This window comes from Dermacentor andersoni, chromosome 7 (assembly GCF_023375885.2).
Source record: "Dermacentor andersoni chromosome 7, qqDerAnde1_hic_scaffold, whole genome shotgun sequence".
Classification (NCBI taxonomy): domain Eukaryota; kingdom Metazoa; phylum Arthropoda; class Arachnida; order Ixodida; family Ixodidae; genus Dermacentor; species Dermacentor andersoni.
In genome coordinates, this window is record NC_092820.1 from 166800179 (window position 1) to 166823062 (window position 22884).

The following is a 22884-nucleotide window of genomic DNA, read 5'->3' on the forward strand; positions in this document are numbered from 1 at the left end:
ATGCCGTCAACGATTCAGCGTGAATACGCCTTGGCCTAGCGCATAATTTCTATCTGAAACACAAAAATTGGACAAAGACTCGTTTGTCCCTAAACTAGCGTAGCAACTCCGAATTGCTCAAATTCGCTCAGGAATACATGAATTGGCGCCAGAACAATGTGAGATGCCCAGAATTTTCGATATGTCTACCCATTCGAAGCCTCCCGAGTTGCATACAGGCTGAAGCAGACGAGATGATCGCTTGACTAATGTGTGCATTCACTTAATCGCTGTGAAGGGTACCGTATTCTTTTCACAAGAGTTACATGACGGCTCGCGTCCTACAAAAAAGTGAAATCCCCTTTCCACAGCTCAGAGAGAGGATGTTTTCTTTTCAATGGGTTAACAACAGGAGTGCCAAAGTAGAAAAGAAGTGTATGTGCGTTAAGTGTGGGAAGCGGGTCACGTAATAGAGAGTAGAGGAGAGATGGGAGAGCATAGAAAAGCGCGTATGGATATATGTAGAGCGCAACTCCTGGTGGTCTCGTCTACACAACAACGTTGTACCGGTCCTCGAAGCGGTACAACGTCTGTTGAGTGAGCTCCTGAACAACACATTGCAATTAGGTGAGCGCGATTTAAATCATACATCCATGACCTGAAAAAGGTGCGACGTAATGCTACCACATGTCTGTCGTATTTAGCGCTAAATCACCGCTGAATTTTCTTTACGCGCAAGCGTACATGTCCCGTCTGTGAAATACGCGCGAAAGTCGGATGCATAGGCGGGCTAGTTGTTAATGTATTATTAGAAAACTTAGAGAGGAAAAAAGACGCTGGACGTAGTAAAACAGGGAATACAGGTGGAGGCGGGAGATTGAAATGCAAGACGATGAGCAAAAAGTAGAAAACGTAGAAAAGGAAAACGCAGAAAGGAAAACGTACAAAACATATAAAAGCGTAGAAAAGGAACACCGAGTTCCTTGAAAAGCAAGGTACACAGCACGTGTGGTGTATATCGCTTTTCTGCGTTTAGTGTCTTTCTCGCATTCTGTTTTCTAAGTCTGAGGCCACCGAGCTGGACGAGGGAAGCGAGCACCGAATGCGGAGGGTGCCTGGAGGTGGCGAGGAGGAGTGTGCGGCGGAGTTGAGGAGGAGGCCGGAGGTGGGTAGTCGCGGAGGAAGAGTCTAGGTGGAGGCGCGCGGGGTTCACCTTCTCTATCAGATGCTACAGATTGGGTGTACGCTTCGGATGTACCGGTTTCGTCTGGTAATCGAAAGGCTGAGCAATGAGCGAAAAGGATGGAGCAGCAATGCAAGCGGCGGCAGGCCGAGCGTGAATCGACGACAATAACGCCACTATATATATATATATATATATATATATATATATATATATATATATATATATATATATATATATATATATATATATATATAACGCCACTATAATTTATCCCAAAGAGAATGTAAAACCATGTATAGCTTCGTTAGCAAACGTACGTCCAATTTCGACAAAAACGCGACTACGCGTGCAAGTTGGTATGTGATTTTGAAGGAAGCAATGCTCAAAACGGGACAAAACGAATAGACACTAGACAATGTACTGACTAACATCTTGAATGTTTATAAAACAAACACCTTTCATGAAATAAAGACGTCGAGTTGGTAGTCAACGCATTATTCCTTGTCTTTTTTTGTCCCGTTTTTAGCACAGTGTCGGTCCAAAAGTCAAAGTTTTGTTTTCTAGCTAGGACATTGTCATCTGTTTCATCACGTTATAACATTTGAAAAAGGAATTGAAAACTTATATTCAGAGATTGAAAGTTTATTAGTAGGAAAAAAAAATTTGTTACATTGGCTGCTGGAGGAGTCAACGTGTTTCTGAGAATTTCTAGCGTATCCCAACAACCACAAGAAGCCTCTACACACAGAGATCTTACGCACATAAACAAATGTGTCCCAAAGTGAACGACATTTTCACTGCTAGTCGACACCAGAAAGCGCAGTACCGACTTTAAAGCTGGAAAGTCTGTTACACCTTAGGAGCTGTGAAGCTCGGGGAAATCGTCACCTATACGAACGCTTCCATAAAGGCGACTGAGAGTGCTTTTGCACGGATTTTAACAAGTGTGAGTACGACGCTAGCAACTTTGAAAGTTCATGAGCGAAATGTGAAACAGATGTGCTTTTGTATATTTTCAGCTGGTCGAAACAAACCATCACGTGGAAGGGGACGTGTCTCAAAGAAACCTGGGAGGAAACCGGGTGAGTAAAGCGCACCACTTGCACTGAGATGCAATGTCTTTGTACTGCTTCATAGCTTCTGCAACAACCGTTAGCCAAAACCTTCCTACAGCGCTGAAAAACTCTAAATCGTAGTGCTATGTATATTGTAACTCATACTGCTCTGATAGCTACAGTGAAAACTGCATTCTTGACTCATTTATATATTCATTTTGCTTGTTGTCAATGCTGGTATAAATATCATCGTGAAAGCAATAAACAATTTTATTTATTCTAAATATTCACTACACGATCCACAGTCTGACACTCAAGGTAACGAAGGGCATACAATCGCTCGTTTTACACCGGAAAGAATAACGCCTGATTTCCTTTATAGACTGACTAGTAACAATTCAAGTATAAAACTTTCCATATACCCTAAACATTTAACAACAAGGCGCAAGCCAGGAAACAATGACAGAAAGCGCCTTGTCCGGTCATTGATGTTTCTTCATTGGTGTGCTGTGTCTCTTGGCGCTTCACTAAGGGCGCCTCCCGCACAAGCAGAACGACACCTGCTTGTCCTACCTTTTTAATAAATGTTTCTCCTCCTCCTCCTCCTCCTCATCTTTTGAAAGCTATGAACCATCAACCCTGCATATTTTATATAAAATTTAAAAGATATTTACCTTTTGAAGTATAAAATTTTTAATAACGCAAAAATATTTGAAATGGCAAGCATTTTTGACGTCGTTCCTTCCTATTATCTTGGATTTGTGCGCCACGGATTTTTACCTGAAGTACATGTTGCTGGGTTAGTCGGTTCATATTGATGAGTAAACCATAAACGTGATCGCTTTGGCGCAAACAAGGAATGATGGAAGGGTGCTCCCATTGTTCCCTTCCGTCCTTCCTTGTTTGCGCCAAATCGACCATATTTATGGTCTACTCAGCGAATTTTTACCTGAATCTCCAACTGCCAACGCAACTTGCTGCCTGGCCGACTGAGGCGCCTGGAAGGTTGAGTGCGCAGCGTCCGACCAGATTTCTCGAAAGAGTGTCGCTGGATTTTGCAGCGCAAGAATGCCCTCGCCTACTCTGCATTATTATAGCGTGTAAGTTTTAGCCACGCAATTACGTCACTGTGCTTAAGCGCCCTTTAAACTAGCCTTATTTACCCTCCCCCCCTCCCCCTGCGAAGTTTGTTTACAAATTTAAAAACTAGTACTCTGCAGGCAGCATTACGGCAACGTGAAGACAATGCAAAAAGAAACGACATCGCAGCAGGAACGCGTGACAGAAGAAGACTTTGAAGAGTGTTTCTAACAATAGAAAAACAGGTGGAACTGGTTTGTTTCGTCTAACGGGGCGCATATTGAAAGTTACCACATTGACGTATGTAAATGTTTGAGAAATGAATATTAAAAAAAATACTAAACGATATTTTGCCCTAGACCTCGTTGGTAAATAAATACATCACTTCCTTGTCCTTTTCAGGTTAGAAAACCCTGTTGCAAACAGACATGAGGTTTTTGACAGCGCGACTTAAGAGGCCCACCGACGCTTCCGACGCTTGTCCTGAATTGTAGTCATTTCCACTATGTTTACATTCTGAGTTATTCCTGCGCTAAGAATCTCAAAACTTACGAATATATAATATTAGGAAATAGATTTCAGGTATGCTGATCCTACATATTAGCGTGAAGGGTCCTCTGTCTTTTGAAGCAGCTTTTTAAAAATTATTCTCATGCAGATGCGTAATATGATTTCAAAAGACGAAGCGAAAACAGAGGCAGCACACCAATGAAGAAACAACAACGACAGGAAGCGCCTTGTCCGGTCATTGATGTTTCTTCATTGGTGTGCTGTCTCTGTTGGCGCTTCATTTTTTGAAAGCTATGAACCAACGATCCCCACAACGTGTTCTACTGCGTAATATGAGGGAAGTGCAAAATATATTTCTAACACCTAGGTGGACTAATTTATTGTCACCACATTGCTCGAAACGACATTTGGCTTGTTACCCCTATCGGACTCACAGGGGGACTCCGGGGATCTGCGCCCTACCCAACCGGACAATGCAACATCAGCGCTGACAGTATTGGGCATGCAAGTGTCCAGACAGCCCTTTTCCCCGGGCTCCTTGTATATTAAATAAAGCCAAGCCTCCCCCCCTCGCCTCAGAGGCTACCCTGTATCCGCCCCTCGTTGACCCGAAAAAAAAATGCACTTGCATCATTTTTGAACAAATTTTATTTATGTTGAATTTGTAGTGTCAAGCGGCTTGCTGATAAATGTAGCAGGGGCTGCTAAAATACTATAGAGAAAGGGAAAGCTTGATGAAACATGTTTACAGAGAAAGGGCAATCCTGGTGCCATAACGTTGCACGTGTACTAGAAACAGTTGCAGGAAAAGCAGAGAGGTGGTGTGCACTTCTTTTTACAGAAAACTGAAGGAACGAGCGGGTGTCATAAGCATGATTATCAACATAAGTGCGTGTTTTGATGACTTCTTGCCGTTCGTCTAAAGTTGTGTAGCACTCGTAGTTCTTTTTTTACTGTGTTTCCAAAGTAACCTGCTATTTGACAGCGGAATTTTCAGAACTTCGATTCATATAGCATAAGTAGCACTATACAGGCAAAGGAACTCGAATGAATTTGTAGTAAGAGCAAGCTAAGAAGTGTTGAAACACAACAGACTGACTTGAGGTATGTTTTTAGGTGGTCAGAATCATGCAACTAACAGGCATGCACAACGCCAAACACCATCAGAACCTGTGGGTGAGTGCAGCTACCGCCTTTTTTTTTTATCGAAGTGAGCTGTGGTATGTATCTGAGAAAATTGCTTTTGAATCTTGTTTTTCTGGACGTACGAGTTTTGCGAACTTGGTATAATTGGGACAGAATTAATTCACCTATATCGAGAAAGCTATAGAGTTAAGGGAAGCTGAAGTCGTTAGCTCTACTACAAGCTTAGCTCCATGTAATGCAGATCGCGTACTGCGATATAATACCCCATATTTTTGTTTTACATTGATGGCGCAGTGTAAACAATAATGCACCTTAAAAACTAGCTTATTTGCGCCGCGCTTTAACTAATGCCCCACATGGTGCTAAACTGCTCTTATATGAAAGATTAATTCCCCCATTATAGAAGAACACGCCTAAGTGGTTCGATACCCATACAAGCAGTGCGAAAGAAGTTAATTTGAATCTGTGCAAATAAAGTATATTTGTTTCATCCGCCATAAGTACAGCCACAGTTTTTCCCTGACATAGGCACGTACCTATGGTAAATTCTTACAATTGATTGCCTATGTTTGCATAGTTTATGCTTAGTTACTGCTCCAGCTTAACTTCTCCTATCGCCCTAAAATAGGTTTGCCGTATGTGTAAATAAATAAGCAAATAAATAAATAAATAAATAAATATATAAATTAATTTGTATGTCTAGTGCATTCATTCGAGTCTTTGTATGATGCTTTAATGTGACACTCACATCAAAAGTATTTGCTAAAAGTAGTGTGAATATTAGCTATATGATCATTTATTCTAACTACGCGCCAGAGCCAAACTATATAACCCAAACAGGTCGATGTCTGAACATTATATTGTCTGAGCATAGGCGCTCCCTAACGGGTAATGTCGATTCACATGTCGCGCGGCATTGCTGTGAGCATGGTGCACTCCAATCTATGAAGACACCACAATACTTTCCGCGCATAGAAATCAGACTACGAGGGAGAATATTGAGGCCAACTATATCAAGAAAAAAGATCGCGTTGTGTAAGCTTGCAATTATTAAATTTGTATGAGAATGAATTTCAATTTTCAAAGCGCCTCGTATTAGATTACGGCATTCGTCGTTTTGGCCTGCGCACTGATAATGTCGCCATCGATGGGATAGCACGCGACTGTGGGTTTTAGTACATAAGTTTGTGCACGCCTTCGAATAAAGTTAGTTGCGAGTTCAGTTTCCTGCCTTCTGTCGTCGTCGTCTTACGCCGCAGCGTCAAGATGTTCAACCTCTTTCAGCTACGCCTTGGAACGCGAGCGATCTCACTTAACATCTTAAGAAATGCTTGACTGAAGCTAGATGTACTTAAGCTTTACACCAATTAAGTTACTAACAGAATTTCCAGAGGCGTTACTGCAGTTTCTGCTCGATGGTGAGTTACAAGCACTTATTTGATTTTATGTTATTCCTCATATGCCATGCCTGAATCCTCCATCAATAAAAAGAAGAGAGGCTTAACAGCACTTAACTCAGAGTCAGTAACACTGTAACAGACATTGTTGGAATAACTTTTTTTTCTGAAGCGGTCGGAGCTGTCATTATCGTATTTGAAGTAGTCATGGTTCCTGCGCAGAACATTTCGACTCGTTCTATGGCGCAACAGATCGACAAATCACCAGAGCATAAATGTTGGTTGCGGCCACATTTAACATGTACGTAAAATTGGATTCCGGGTTCGGAAAGTCTTCCCATAAGCAGCTATCGTCAGGACGCTGGAGTGTTGTGCTGTCACCATTGTTGTTCTCGTTACCCGGGCATCGATCGTTATCGCAGTGGTAGTCTTTGTCGCCGTTGTTCTGCAAGTATTCAGTGTTCTAGATGTTGCTTGCGGCACCTCGGCTTTCAAGTGGCCCTACAATACATTCATTGTCTGTTTAGGCTGCGCTCCGTGGTTAAGAGAATAAATACAAATGAAGGGCCCTGCAAGCTTAAAATCAAGATGTCTGGTTTGCTTTCTCCACTCTGAGTGGAAACAATTGATAAAAGGTAGCATAGAAAAAGCCGGCTTGTTTAACATGCGGTGGACAAACGTGCTTCTCTTCTAAAGCAGAAGTGTTCCTATGGGTGGGCAGCGCAACCCGGACGAAGGACGAGAGGCAGAACACAACACGAGCGCAGACTAACAACTAGTTTATTATTTCAAGCAACGAACTATAATATACAGAAAACGTAAAGACGTGCTGCCCACCCATAGGAACATGTTCAATCACCAACTCGCCCAGCTTGCCGTCTTAAAAGCAGAAGTACCAGCAAACGCTCTGGAGCCTTCTTTCAGCCAGAGAGCTGCTAACGTAACTGAATCCGAATCTGAGAAGCAGGAATAAAATTGAAAAGGCGGCTGGCAAAAGCAAATGCCCGTGCAATAGCTGATGACGCCAAGAAATGGGTTGGTAGCTTGGCAAACATAGTATTTATTACTCAGATCAGTGCCTTTGCAATTGACGACAAGTGATATGACTTCCGGCAAATATTTCTTGCATGGAAGTTGCCCTAAAATGTCCCGTTGTACCAGGCTACTACGGGTTATGGAAAGTCCATTTACCTGAGCCCCAGCGACTCGCATGAAGCGAGGGCGTCAGAACAACTGTTTGAATGCGCACGCCGAAAGCAACGTATGTTAATTAAAGGTAAGCGTGCCGACACGCACACAAGGAGTAAAAAGGAGAGCATATATTCCGCCTGCTCTTCAGTAGCGTGAATCCCTACCGCATTGATGAACTCTCTGGCAGACCGAGAAATAAGTGGCACATCGATATTGACGGTAGGAGTCGAAATGCAATGAAAAAAAAAATAGTGGTATCTGCGACTTCCTCCAAGCTTAAATAGTGTTCATCAAAAGTGCTCTTAAGTGCGAAAAAGACCACAGTAAAGCAGCAGTTCACTTGTCTGTTTTCTTCAATATAGAAGTGATTTTGTCGCCATTTGTGCCGTTGTGTTCTGCAGTGTGTTATGTGTTTACTCTACCAGTCTGCATGTCCTACATGTACAAGAGATGGTCTTTATATGTGTGCACATTTAGAAACTGGAACTCAACACTCGCCCTCTGCGACCGAAGAGCACCACCATGGAATGGAAAATATGGGTGAGCCTAGCTGTCCTCTTCCTACAAAAGTGAATTCTAAAGTAACATGTGAACCTTGAGACGAGCACTTTAAACCCGAATTGCTCTGCAGTGCGGTTTATCGTAGAAAATGAAATTTACTTACATCTTTTTTTTCAAAATGGTACGCTCAGCCAGTTGCTGCTTTCAGCAGCAGCGATGTTGTTGCAATTTTTCAATAGCTTTCTTAAATCGGAATAAAAAAAATATTCGCAACATGTAGAAACTTTCCTCCCCCAGCACTATAAAAGTTTAGATAAGTATCAATATTATATTTTTTTATTTGCAAGCCCGTTTTACGCCGCTCCACCCTAAAGGTCATTAAAAAGATTTTTTTCTGCGATGTGTAATGTTACTATGCTAAGAATTTATTTCCACCACTTTCAGTAAAGCGAAGGAACAAAAGGCACTGGACGCTTTGTTAGCAATAACTGTTTAACGTTGGCCCGAGGCAACTTTTATATCGTTCAACATTATGAGGAAATGTAGCGTGTTTTTACAACGCGTTCTGGAAACGATCTGCATTTTTTACCACTTGCCCAGAATTTCGGAGAACCCACATTGGGCAGAACTATGTTTGAAGAAAAGAAAAAGGATAATTTAGGCATCTTTTCAGAAGATTACTTCATGTACAATTAAAAATTGACAACGCTTGTGCTACTTCACGTGAATGCAAATTAAAACTGTTTCCTAAATTGAATTGCTGGCTTTCTGTATGCAACGCAAGAGGCTGTCCATACTGCTAAAATGCAGCATTGCAGCCATGCAGATTGTAATAAATGCGTTCGCAAAGGCAACGAAAAGACATAATTGTCGATGCTGAGAAGAGTTCCGTAAGCTAACGAAGAACGTTGGTCACAGCCAACGCTGTTACAGAAAGCAGTGATATATATGTATATATATGTGTGTGTGTGTGTGTGTGTGTGTGTGTGTGTGTGTGTGTGTGTGTGTGTGTGTGTGTGTGTGTGTGTGTGTGTGTGTGTGTGTGTGTGTGTGTGTGTGTGTGTGTGTGTGTGTGTGTGTGTGTGTGTGTGTGTGTGTGTGTGTGTGTGTGTGTGTGTGTGTGTGTGTGTGTGTGTGTGTGTGTGTGTGTGTGTGTGTGTGTGTGTGTGTGTGTGTGTGTGTGTGTGTGTGTGTGTGTGTGTGTGTGTGTGTGTGTGTGTGTGTGTGTGTGTGTGTGTGTGTGTGTGTGTGTGTGTGTGTGTGTGTGTGTGTGTGTGTGTGTGTGTGTGTGTGTGTGTGTGTGTGTGTGTGTGTGTGTGTGTGTGTGTGTGTGTGTGTGTGTGTGTGTGTGTGTGTGTGTGTGTGTGTGTGTGTGTGTGTGTGTGTGTGTGTGTGTGTGTGTGTGTGTGTGTGTGTGTGTGTGTGTGTGTGTGTGTGTGTGTGTGTGTGTGTGTGTGTGTGTGTGTGTGTCGAGAGATAGAGAGAGAGAGAGCAAGCAAGTTGGTTGACCAATGGAGTTTGTTACATAAAGAATAGAAAATTCTAATGTTGGCATGTTGGCATGTGGGCGTATTACGTGACCGAAGTAGGAAATCTTATAAATATATTATCTATCGAAGTTCGCATAGACTCCTGCTACATACGCTAATACAGCTTACAAAATTAATGATTTTATTGTATCAACGAAGACTCTTGCGAAGTGAAAGGCTAGGAACTACTCTTTAAGCCTGCATGCACAAAGAAACTAGCAATAGGTTAGACGATTCATCCTTTGATTACTTCTATCCACAGTTGAAATGATATATTTGCGGGATGATCTCTCTAGAGAGACAGCAAACGTTGTCGTGTAATGCTGCGAATATAAGGATCAGTAGCTGTCTTTGCTGCCCGCTTAGTTTCAGCTTCATATACCGCCAAAAAAAATGTTAGTACAGTGCTACAAATCTTTTTTTATGCATTCAGTGCATTTCCAGAAACAAATTATTCCTGTCGCACTGCTATTAGTACTCGTGCGTAGTAGTTGTTTTATTACGTTTTGCTGTGGAACCTTACTAACAGGAAAATAAGCCTCATTTTACAGCGAAGCTGCTAGCCTCTAGTCTGTCGTCCTTTTTCTTGTCCGCGTCTGTTATCAGAAAATGTAGCACAATCCCGGAGGTAGTGCAATACCACGCCGGTTCCCAGTGGAGGTGAAGCAGGCTTGAAGCACTCAACAAAGTGAAGCGAAAAGTGCATACATTCTTTGGAATCCCGCATGCAACATGCAGAAAAGCTTTCGCTTCTATAAAGAACAAGCACAAAACAAGCATCGGAACCACATAATTGATGATAAGGGGCTCCTGATAGCAATGTCAAGCACGTAGCGCTGCCCGCATACGTTTCCCGGTAAAGATTACTCTTGCGCAAGCTGCCGCGCCGACCGTAGCTTGTGACGTGGGGAGTGACGTCACTAGCCTTTCGTAAATAATAGAACCACGCAGAAACTGATTACATTGTTGTTGCAACACCCCTATGGGCAGGCGACGCATACTCCCAAGGAGTAGCGTGAACACGGAAAGCGCCAAGGCGCAAAATAAACCGCAATACGACCAGCGGCGGCGTGCTGTCAACGTTACCATTAACTTACATCACTATCACTACTCTAAATTACCACTAGTACCATTACTCCAAAACAATAAAGCATAGCATACCCCCTTAGTAGTTGTTGTGGTGGTTTTCAACAGCTTCGCAGGACATGCACTGTCGCAGGGCCGAGATGGCGAGCGAAAGTTTTTATACGATCATCTTGAGAAAGGTGACGAAGAAGAATCATAGTATCTATACCATCACATAGATGAATTAACCTTGTCAGTCATCATTAAAGGCAGCCTATCTAAAATAAGATAGAGAGGTGGGCAAGTTGAGGTTCATTTATAGTAAGTAAATAGAACTAGCCAAACAAACAAACATGTAGGTCATTTCATACTTTTTATTACTTTTAAGAAATTTGTTCGTAAGATATTGTTAAATAACTTAAATTTTCGCTACCCCAGAAAAACAATGGCTACGAAAAACACAAGTGAGTCATTTAAACACACAGATATTTGATTGTGCCACTAGACACTCAATGCTAAAAAGCAGCAGTAACCAACCTTAGCCGTATCACATGGCTTTCGCGGACACACATCGCAGTGATGGTTCAATCTACGTAAGAGGAGCCAATCTCGAACGCTGTATTATTGTGGCTGAATAACCTAGAAGCGATTGCAGGGGCCGCAAGTACGTCATGCCGGTCATGTTGTGAACATAACCTACACGGAGTGGACAATATCTACAATCGAAGAACATATCTGAATCATAGTTAATGTCTTTGCCGCATAAACTTACCGAGTGTTTTCTGCTCATCCCTTAAGGGGACCTCTAGAGCCACAAATGCTTCGAAAATTCTGAATTTGCGTCAAAATCATTCTTCGTGACTTTTCTACTTAGCCCAAAAGGCAGGTTAAGAACGTTGTAGGTGTAAATAAAAAGTATAATTACATACGTTTTTGATTCGAAGGTGAATGTATTGGCTACAATGAAATTTAGATTCTTAGATTTTGTGCTCCGCAAACTTATGTTGTTAGCTGTACGTCCACATTAATGTCACATGGGAGTGTGCAACGTAGAACAACTGCGCTTCGTGTGTATTTGCAGGCGATGGACACGGCGGCAACATGGGTATGATGGGTGGAGGTATGATGGGCGGAGGCATGATGGGCGGAGCAATGATGGACCCGATGATGATGGGCGGTGGAATGATGGGTGCGGGCATGATGGACCCAGCGATGATGGACCCGACGATGATGGGTGGAGGAATGATGGGCGGAGGCATGATGGGCGGCATGGGCTATGGTAAGTGGAGCTTCATTTATTCACTAAATTGTATTGTGTAAAATATACTGATTTCCTCTAATATTTGATGTCTAGGAGATGATTTGACAGATGGTTGCCTCTCTAGCACGCGTTAGTTCTCGGTAATCACGCATAGCGATCATATTACGGTGAAGATAAAAATGGTGTCACTTATAAGTCCACGATAAAGCGTCCGCAGAAACCTGCGCGGAGCAAGCGTCCGCAACCCGGGTAGGAGGACTAAACTTCAGCTCGGGACAATTTCAGGTTCGAACCTTTTCAAGGAGGATGTCGTGTAATATTGTCATCCAGCTATTACAACTAAAACAGCTTGGCAAGATACAGATTGGCAAAAAACGTCTGCCTTTAGCTATGGCTGGTCCTCGGAGAGCCCGCGCGCAACCACGAACTTCGTCGTTCTCGCCTTAAGGGTCCCGTGTTGACACGTGCAAACTTATTTCGCGTCAATATATCCCAGTGAAAACCGTGAGGGTTTGGGGACTCGTAGGTGTTGACCATTCTTACAAACTGCCAATAACATCGATTCATATGTTTTAAACTATGCTGCAGTAACAGGGCTAAAAGCCAAAGCCTGATATGAATGGGAGTTATAGAATAGCCTGGAAATTATTCAACGCGATTCAGGTAACTTAAAATGAAGTTAGCGGGTCCCCAAAGATCCGGCCTCTATATATATATATATATATATTGTAAGCACTATTAACGTACTTCGTCGTTTTCATTTGTACATAGCCATCATCATCTTCTCTCTTCTTCGACTTCGCGCGTGAGCTGCGGGCGTTGCCTTTTTTGGAATAAACAGCGCTGGACAACTCTCGGTATTATAAAGTGGTGGAGGTACGTCAAGATCCCGACGTCCTCTCGCGTTCCCGTCCTCCCTGGAGCTCCGTTCCGGTCGCCGCCTGCACCCAGCTACCCCTACAACAATGGACACTTCCAACCCCGGCCCTTCCGGCGCCTCTAACCCTACCACACCGACGACCCCGCCTGCGGCGCCCTCTTGGACTGTGACGAGCCCTCAGCGCGATCCCCCTGTCTTCGCGGGACTCCGCGGTGATGACGTAGACGATTGGATCGACCACTACGACCGCGTGAGTTCTTGCAACAAGTGGAACGACACCCAGAAATTGAGGCACGTCGCCTTCTACTTGACCGGTGTTGCAAAGACGTGGTATTTCAACCACGAATCCGACATCGCGGATTGGTCCACGTTTACCTCGAAGCTGCGGCAAATCTTCGCTTCCTCGTCTGGCCGTGCAGAAGTCGCCAAACAGAAGCTGGGAACGCGGCGCCAACTTCCCCAAGAGTCTTACACCTCATACATAGAGGATGTCTTGGCTCTGTGCCGCCGTGCGAATCCTAGCATGACGGAAGCCGAACGCGTTCGCCACATCTTAAAAGGCATTGGGCCTGTCGCATTCAACGCCTTAATCGTGCAAAATCCGGCTTCTGTCCAAGACATCACTTCAACGTGTCAACGCCTCGACGAGCTGCAGTCTATTCGTCTTCCACATGACTGCAGCGATCCTCAGGTTCCCCATTCTCCAGATCTACGTGCTCTTATCCGCACCATCATCCGCGAAGAGCTTCAACTACAAGACCTCAGGCGTCCACCTGCTGCCTGCGCCCCAACCCCCGCCTTCGACTTGCGCGAGGTCGTAAAGCAGGAGTTGACAGCGATGACTACACCCATGACGCATCTTGCTCCGGTAGCGCGCTCCACACCTACCTACGCGGATGTTGTTTCGCTACCCACCCCTACCGTGCCTTCCGTGCCTACTGGCGCTTCCTATGACCATTTGGCTTCGATGGGAACCAGAGCACTTGCTGCGCCATCGTACCCTCAGTGGCGTCCACCTCGTCCAGTTTGTTTTTACTGCGGTATACGCGGCCATATATCTCGCTTCTGTCGCCGGCGCCAGCAGGATGAAAGGCGAGGCTATGCTGAGCACGAAAGAGACCGCACTCGCCGATCAGACGACTACTATCCCGGACCGTACTCGTCCCCGCAACAGCGTTCTCCGTCTCCACCAGCTGCTCCCAATCTGCCTCATAGTTCCCGTTCGGCCAGACGTCGTTCCCCATCCCCTTACCGGCGCTCTACATCACCGCTTCGCCCCACTTCCCATTTTGTCGACCAGCACTCGGAAAACTAACTGTTGCAGTTTTTGGAGGGGAAACTGCTTCTTATCGGTCTTCAAAAATTCCTCCTGTTCGCCCGGCCAACATGCTTTCTGTGACTGTCGAAGGTGTTCCCGCGTCAGCTCTCATCGATACCGGTGCCGCCGTTTCTGTTCTTCGGAGTGATCTGTGTTCGCGGCTCCGTAAAGTAAAAACGCCTTATCTTGGACCTATTTTGCGTGGTGCTAATAATGCATTCATTCACCCTGACGGACAGTGTACTGCTCGTGTTCTCATCGACGGCATACGCCACCACATCGAGTTTATCATCCTTCCAACGTGTGTCCATGAACTTATACTGGGTTGGGACTTCCTACATTCTGCTTCAGCCGTCATTTCATGTAGAGAGGAAGTTGTCCACATCACGGATACAGAGCTTGAACCTGTTGCGGACTCTTCACTTTCATGCGTGAACTTGACCATCGCTGCCGACTACGTCCTGCGTCCTGGTCACGAAGACGTTGTAGCCGTAACATCCAGTCAGATCGCCGACGGAGACGCCCTAGTCGCCCCTTCTTCCCGCTGTACTTCTCGCGGAATTCTCATTGCCACCTGTCTCGTCCGGTTTTCACGCGGCCGCGCCCTTCTGTCTGCTTGCAACACGACCCCAGATCCTGTGATGCTGCCCAAAGGGATGACTGTGGCAACCCTCGCCGACACTCAACCTATCTCTCTAGTCGCGCTTTGCCCTTCTTCATCGCCAGCCCCAACCTCAGGTTTGGATGATTCTTTCCCTCCTCCAGCCGTTCTTGGTTCTGACCTAACAGCCGCGCAGTCCGAAGCCCTAATGGTGGTCTTGGCAAAACACAAAGCCTGTTTCGATAGCTGTTCCCCTGTGTTGAGCCAAACTCCTGCGGCTACACACCGCATCGAAACCGATGGTTCCGCTATTATACGACGACGCCCCTATCGTGTATCGCCGTCCGAACGAAAGGTCATTGAACAACAGGTTGCTGACATGCTTGCGCGGAAGATAATACGACCTTCATCTAGCCCATGGGCGTCTCCCGTGGTCCTGGTAAAGAAAAAAGATGGCTCAGTTCGCTTTTGCGTGGATTATCGAGCGCTCAATAAGATCACACGCAAGGACGTATATCCAATACCTCGAATTGACGACGCTTTGGACACACTACAAGGGGCGGAGTATTTCTCCAGCCTTGATCTTCGGTCAGGATATTGGCAAATTCCGATGAACGAGACTGACAAAGAAAAGACCGCATTCGCTACACCGGATGGCCTTTATGAATTTAACGTGATGCCTTTTGGCCTTTGTAATGCTCCTGCCACATTTGAGCGCATGATAGACAACGTCCTTCGTGGTCTAAAATGGAAGACATGCCTCTGTTATCTGGACGATATTGTCATCTTTTCGTCTGACTTCAGCCAACATCTTCATCGATTAGACGAAGTTCTCAAGTGCCTTGCGAATGCTGGTCTCCAAATCAATACAAAAAAATGCAAATTTGCAAGCAAAACAATAAAAGTATTGGGTCACGTCGTCTCAAAAGCTGGCATCCAGCCTGACCCCGAAAAGATTAGTGCCGTTCTTCAGTTTCCTCGCCCCCAGCAACAGAAAGATCTACGTAGTTTCCTCGGCTTGGCGTCATATTTTCGTAGATTTATACGCAACTTCGCAGCAATAGCAGCTCCTCTACACAAGCTACTGGTTACCGGTGCCTCTTTCACATGGACTAGCGACTGCGAGTCGGCTTTTCAAGCTCTTAAGCGGCATCTTACTTCTGGACCAGTGCTTCGCCACTTCGATAATCGTGCCCCCACCATACTCCATACTGACGCAAGCGCACAAGGTATTGGCGCAGTACTTCTGCAACGTAATACAGAATCTAAAGAGCAAGTCATAGCATATGCCAGCCGAACACTTTCTCCAGCTGAGCGGAACTACACCATTACAGAGCAAGAGTGCCTGGCTATCGTTTGGTCGATTCAGAAATTTCGCCCATACCTTTACGGCCGCCACTTCACCATCGTCACCGACCATCATGCTCTGTGTTGGCTGTCATCAATGAAAAACATGTCAGGACGCTTAGGACGCTGGATACTGCGATTGCAGGAATATGACTTCACTATAACATACAAGTCTGGAAAACGCCATCATGATGCAGACGCATTGTCTCGCTGCCCACTCTCACTCTCTCCCGGTAACGCGCCGTCGTCTTCCCAACCACGTCGTTCCGATGCTACGCTTGCCTCCCACCAGCTCTCGATAACGCCCCTGGACCAAGTTACGTTTTCATCACGCTCTGATTTCGTCTCGCTTCAGCGGGCCGACTCCTACTGTCGAGCTCTCATGGATCGCCTTAGTGGGTTGACCGAACCACCCAACAGCCGCTTGCGACGCCAACTTCGACAATTCCGCCTTCAAGGTGGCGTGCTACACCGCTACGTTTACCACCCAACAGGTCACCGGTGGGTCCCAGTTCTACCTCGCTGCCTTCGCTTGCGGGTATTAGAGGCACTTCACGACGATGTATCGGCTGGCCACTTAGGCTTCCACAAGACTTACGACCGCATAAAGACCCGCTGCTTCTGGCCTGGCCTATCCACAACGGTGGCCAAATACATTGCCTCTTGTGCGTCATGTCAGCACCGCAAACGCTCGACATCCCCTCCTGCCGGTTTACTACAACCTCTCCCTTGCCCAGACGCACCTTTTGAATTTGTTGGCATTGATTTATATGGTCCCTTGCCGTTGACACCCTCCGGTCACCGTTGGATTGTCACTTCGGTCGACCATTTAACAAGATATGCCGAGACTGCCCCTCTGCGATCCGGCACCGCTTCTGAGGTCGCCGACTTTTTCTTGCGCGCCATCGTCTTGCGCCACGGGGCTCCTCGTGTTCTTCTCAGTGACCGTGGCAAGGCGTTCATTTCACAAGTTCTCGAGGAAGTTCTTCGAGCCACTAATACCGTCCACAAATCTACTTCTACTTATCATCCGCAAACCAATGGCCTTACTGAGCGCTTACACCGTACGCTGTCTGACATGATTGCCATGTACATCCGTCCTGACCACACTGACTGGGATAAAATTCTTCCTTTTGTGACATTCGCATATAATACTGCTAATCAACGGACTACCGGCTACAGCCCTTTCTTCCTTGTGTATGGACGATCTCCTTCCACCATATTCGACAGAGAACTATTTTTCGCACCTTCTTCGCCTGACGCGTCGCTTCCAGAAGATTTTGCTGCCCGAGTTGCACATTGCCGTCAAATCGCCCGGCAAAGCACAGAAGCTACCCAAGCTGAGCGCAAGCGTTACTGCGACAACAAACGCCGTGACCTACGTTTTCACCCAGGAGACCAAGTCCTGCTTTGGACTCCCGTCCGCACCCCAGGCCTCTGTGAGAAGTTCCTTCCACGCTACATTGGTCCATACACCGTTGTGCAGCAAACATCTGCAGTGAACTATCTCGTCCGCCCAGTACACTCCGTCACTGACCGGCGCCGCCGGAATGCCGAAATTGTTCACGTGTCGCGGATGAAGCCCTTCACTCCCCGTTTAGATAATCTCTAATCTGCGGCCAGGCTGGCCGCTTCCATGACGGGGGGAAGTTAGTGTAAGCACTATTAACGTACTTCGTCGTTTTCATTTGTACATAGCCATCATCATCTTCTCTCTTCTTCGACTTCGCGCGTGAGCTGCGGGCGTTGCCTTTTTTGGAATAAACAGCGCTGGACAACTTGATCGGTCTCGGTATTATAATATATATATATATATATATATATATATATATAGCTCGCTTCTCTTTCAGCACCAAAAAACGGAAAAAGGAGCATGCTGAAAGAAATCCAGTAATTTTATCCAAGACTAAAATGTTTTATGCAAGTCTAACAGCGATGTGGTATTTTTATTATTTCGTGATAGGAAAGTGCTTGGCATCCGCCACAACCATCGACGTCAAATTTTGTTATATTTTGTTATATGTGTATATTCGGCTCAAAAATGTCCTCATACAAACACTACTGCATAAAACCTATTTCAACTGCAATACCAGAGGCGCCACATAAAATCGCTTCATTCATTATAAAATAAAATATGGTTAAGCATTTCGAGATTTTTTTTTGTCATTCGCCATATCACCTTACTTTACGAAGTTCCATTAACTTCTGTACTTAACGGAGTGTTTTGTATGACTTTTTCAGGTGCATACGGCCTACCTGGAATGATAGGTCAAGTAGGAAACACGTGTAAGTAGAGTTGAAACTTCCATATGAAAGCATGTGAAAGCTTAGTGTTGTTTAATATATGAGGTTTGCAGGCGTGTAACTGCAGGCAAATTAACTGTCGTGCCTTTATTCTTGAAGTCGGTACTGTGACGAATACCTTACGCGTTGTGTATGTGTCTTCATTCGTCCAATAAGATGTTGTTTTCGCTTGCGCTTTCATTGTAACTATAGTTCTTTAGAAACATTACCCACTTTTGGCGCTTGTTTGTAACCTCTCACACCCAGTGACCTAGTTGTCTACTAAATTAAAGCACAAGGTATGTGTGAATAAGTATGTGCCCTCAGAAACAAATTCAGCACTGCGTATATGTGATATATGTTGTTGGCCATTGGCAAATCCTCCAGAATGAATGCACCAAACTCACATAAGAGGTATGTAGCCTTAAATATAATAAAGGGATAGTGCCGCATTAACAAGACGCCCCTCAGCGTAGAGCGTGGACACTTTATGAATAGCCATTGTAACAAAGTTTCAGCCAGGAGCCCTATAACGTAAAACTATTCCAATATGTTTTTATTCTAATCTCCTGACGTCAAATTTGCGTAACCGCCGACGCAAGCATCGGACGGTGACCTGCAGGGTTGTATAAACAGACCAATCAAGTGCTGTCCTCGTTCATAGGAGGTCACTTTTGTTTTCTTGAAAAACGAATAACATTGTCTACACTGAGCGGCTTGTCTTATCTAATTGGCTGACAAGAGGCGAGGAGCACGCTCAAGTGGAGAGTGGTTTGATGGGGCCGAGCCAGTTCACTGAAAACCGATAACCAGATGACGAGACTCGTGCTGCCGTCTACGATTGGTCCGCTTTCCCTTACTTAGCTTGCGGTGGCTAGTCGAAGTCATGGCAACATGCAACGGAAGCTTAAAAATGACGCTAAAATGGATCCTCAGCGACGAAGAATTGTCAGAACGAGGGCGTAAACGTGCCGAAAGTCCTCGAAAACGTTACACGGCAACGCAAAAAGTTTTATTTTACGAAAACAAACTCATGCTCTCCGACAGCTGTAACTAGCCAGTGCATGAGTGATCGGCGGCAGCCACCTTTTATTCCTTTCAGAACGGGGCGGCCTTCGGCTATTCAGAAGGAAATTCAGTTTCGTTCGGCATACTAATGGATCTTTAACGCGTACACGTCACTTTGACGCGGTGAATGTTCGCGGTTTTGTGACGTCGCGAGACAGGCAGGTGAACTGGGTGTTGCCCTAAAGCTTTTGGCTAATAGCCGAGGGCTGATAGCGAAAAGGCGTCGAATCAGAAATAACTATTTTTCTTTTTTTCGGTCAAATCATGCATAATCAGTGTGTACACGTCATACCAGATGGGGAGCTATCATGGTTTTCGTGACGTCGCGTGACAGACAGGCAAAGTGGGGGTGGTCCAAAAAAGTTTTTGACCAATTGCGGAGGGCTGATTGCAGAATTGTAATAGAAAAGTTTGGAATAGCTTCATGTTATAGCGGCCCAGGATGCCAGGGATAGTGGGGGTTGCTATGGAGCGTCAGCTGGGTGCAGTGATTACAAGATATACTCTGCCTTGGTATCATGCCACATTGCGGTTTACTGCGAGATTGCCGCTTCATGTGTGAGCTGAGGTGCATAAAATGTTTTGTGGTTCATCAATCGCATGAGATACAGTATTCATCACAATAATCATCATAACATCTTAAACATCTCCGCCACATAATTGCACATACATCATAACAAAAATTGGTAATCGCAAGAAAGATGCCTATGATCGCCAAGGGATTAAGCACTCAAAGGTGCTGGTGGAGCAACCTCCTGTTGATAAGAACACAGTATTTATCGTGGAGGTGACGCGCCTCGGCAGTAAACTGGGAAGACGCAGCCATTCTGTTCTCTTTCCTATCCCGCCTTTTAGATCTTACTGATAACTTCACTTGAAGTGTTTCACCTTGGTGCTTTACAGATACGCTGAAGAGTGTAGCGTCAGCCTGTAATAGCAGCTAGAGCTGCAATATTTTGCGAGGTAGCGTGGGGGGAGTGGTTGCGCTTCCGGCTGGCAACAGGTAGAGCCGCATTATGGTTATATGCAGGGTAAACCGCGCAGCTCTATTTTTCTCTTTTTATATTTGCGAACAACTCGAAAAGGGACTGCGATTCCTTCGACGAACACAGTCGCAACTGTGGGACATCCACCCTACTAGCGGAACGAGGATATCACATATCGCTGTAAAATGGGAAACGTAGGGTGCAATGCCGACAAAACACGTATTATGGGAAAAAGTCCATTGAGTAAAACACCCTTCTTTAAAGGTCCATTTGTTCGCTTGAACATCATTTACTGTCAATGAAGGGGAATGAATTGTAGATAAAAGACAATACTAAGGGGGAAAGTATTAGTTCTGTGAAATTAATCGCATGATACATACTTTATATATACTTTTTAGTGTCTAGTGCGGCAGTCGAAATAACGAAGGCGGTTGTCAATTCGACACCACGTGGAGATTCGGGTGAGTATGACTGCTACTTTTCTACAAGATAGAATAATTGTTATACGTCATGCTAGATTACATGTGTTCAGTACGGCCCATCACGGCCGAACGGGTGCACGTGTTATGCAGTCAAATTTTCTTTTCGGCGAGTGAACGCTGCGTAGATTTACTGATAAAAGGCGTTAACAGTCTTCACGCTATCTATCTATCTATCTATCTATCTATCTATCTATCTATCTATCTATCTATCTATCTATCTATCTATCTATCTATCTATCTATCTATCTATCTATCTATCTATCTATCTATCTATCTATCTATCTATCTATCTATCTATCTATCTATCTATCTATCTATCTATCTATCTATCTATCTATCTATCTATCTATCTATCTATCTATCTATCTATCTATCTATCTATCTATCTATCTATCTATCTATCTATCTATCTATCTATCTATCTATCTATCTATCTATCTATCTATTACAGTGAAACTGATAGGCTCCACTTGGTCGGGATTTTTTGCGGTGTACTCACCTACCCCTGCCTCCCCCTCCCCCCCCCCCCCTCACCCCAACGCCACCAAAAAAAACGGCAGCCGAATAAGGTGTTGGTGTGAGTTTCCGCGTAACAGAATTATGTTTTCTCTTATTTCCTATTCACAATCTGATGATGTCTAGGTTTTGTGTAAGTCGTACTTTACGAATTTTCTGACGCATTTTATTTTACAAAATTCAATGACTTCAATAATGCACTTGCGCTAGGCGTAAGCCCTACAATAATGAGGATGTCTGCTCTGATAACGCTACCGCCACCTAGCGGCCACGCTCACTTAGGCCTCGAACGGCAGCTGGAAAAGGGCGTTGTCTTTCCGGTTCCGCGTAACTGATTTATGTTCTTTTGTATACTGGAATAACAATCCGAAGTTATCGTCTCTGCGAGATGTGTCAGTGGTACTTTACGCATTTTATGACGCGTTTACATTTAAACAATAATTTACTCGAATAAATCCCTTGCGCTTGGCAGAAGGCCTAGAAGAATGAACATATATGCTGCACTTCCGCACACGTTTCTGCACGCGTGACGTACAGTCTTGGTCAACTCAAATTAGGGGGTGGGCCACCTTAAAATTTCAGGACTGGCCAACTTGAAACTCGGGTGTGGGCCTACTCGAGATTTGGGGGCGGTCCAATGTACAATTGAACGCTGCTGAGCGTCCTTCGAGTTATGAACACCTGGTGGACAAGCGAACGTGTTGAGACGCTTGGAGTGTTTTCATTGGGTCTTACCGAGGCGCAGTGAGGCCCAATTAAAAGGCGAGAGTGGCAGCGAGGGTGAGATAGCATCGCGGCAATGCATTCTCCCCTCACACGACGCCTCACGCGCTGCTGCAGCAGCGAGGTGCGCTCGTGCCTAGTGTTCCGGCTCAATGGGCCCGACTGCATTGAAAAGGGCCGGATGCGGCGAGAAAATCTGACTACTGTCTACTAACGCCTAAGCATTCTTTGCCACTGGAAAGGCCATGGGTAGACGCGCATGAGCTAGGAAAAGCAAGTAAGCAATACCAAGCAAAACTAAGCAAAAACAGTCACAACCGAGCCAAACTACGCTTACGCTGTAATAGACGATTCTCAGAGTTTATTAGCTTTATCGGTCGCCTTTTGGGCGTACACGGATGCCCGTCTCTGTGTGCAGCGCCGTGGTCACCTCAGTATATGCTAGAGAGCTATCACTAGGGCTGTTTCCTATCCCTAAGCGCGAATAGCGATATAGCTTCGTATTTTGTTAACTTCACAAAACAAGCTTCATGTATTCTTTCCGATCCGCAGGCAAGAATGACGCAGATTCTACAGACTCAAACACCGACAAAGAGGAAAAAAATGATGACAAGCCAGGTAAGGCTGCTTGATCGCTGGTGTAAGATACGTGATGAGAAAAATTATGTGCTAGCTTGGCAGATCAATAAAAGATTGTTGTGTTGAATGAACGCAACTATTACATGTGAGGTGCACTATTTTCAGATTTGTGCTCGCATTGTGACACGTGCGCCTACAAAC

The 22884-nt window shown here is 45.1% G+C and overlaps 1 protein-coding gene and 1 long non-coding RNA gene across 6 annotated transcripts in view; one reads left to right on the forward strand and one right to left on the reverse strand.

Moving 5' to 3' along the window:
- The window catches only part of LOC129385288 (uncharacterized), a 482098-nt gene that overhangs the window by 324361 nt on the left and 134853 nt on the right, over positions 1-22884 (reverse strand). Inside the window, exon 1 of one of the 2 annotated variants that reach the window (XR_008612865.1) lies at positions 3170-3378. The exons of the other annotated variant lie outside the window; for it this stretch is intronic. This is a non-coding gene — a long non-coding RNA (uncharacterized lncRNA). Of the gene's footprint in view, positions 1-3169; positions 3379-22884 lie in introns of those variants that run through there. 2 annotated transcript variants of the gene reach the window in all.
- Positions 1-22884, forward strand: part of LOC126533297 (uncharacterized) — a 49600-nt gene that overhangs the window by 16561 nt on the left and 10155 nt on the right. For all 4 annotated transcript variants that reach the window (XM_050180554.3, XM_055071808.2, XM_055071806.2 and 1 more), the window contains 7 exons: positions 2185-2247; positions 4927-4986; positions 8022-8084; positions 11721-11918; positions 18288-18332; positions 20782-20844; positions 22657-22722. In XM_050180554.3, coding sequence (XP_050036511.2) covers positions 2185-2247; positions 4927-4986; positions 8022-8084; positions 11721-11918; positions 18288-18332; positions 20782-20844; positions 22657-22722 — 558 coding nt within the window. The remainder of the gene's footprint in view (positions 1-2184; positions 2248-4926; positions 4987-8021; positions 8085-11720; positions 11919-18287; positions 18333-20781; positions 20845-22656; positions 22723-22884) is intronic.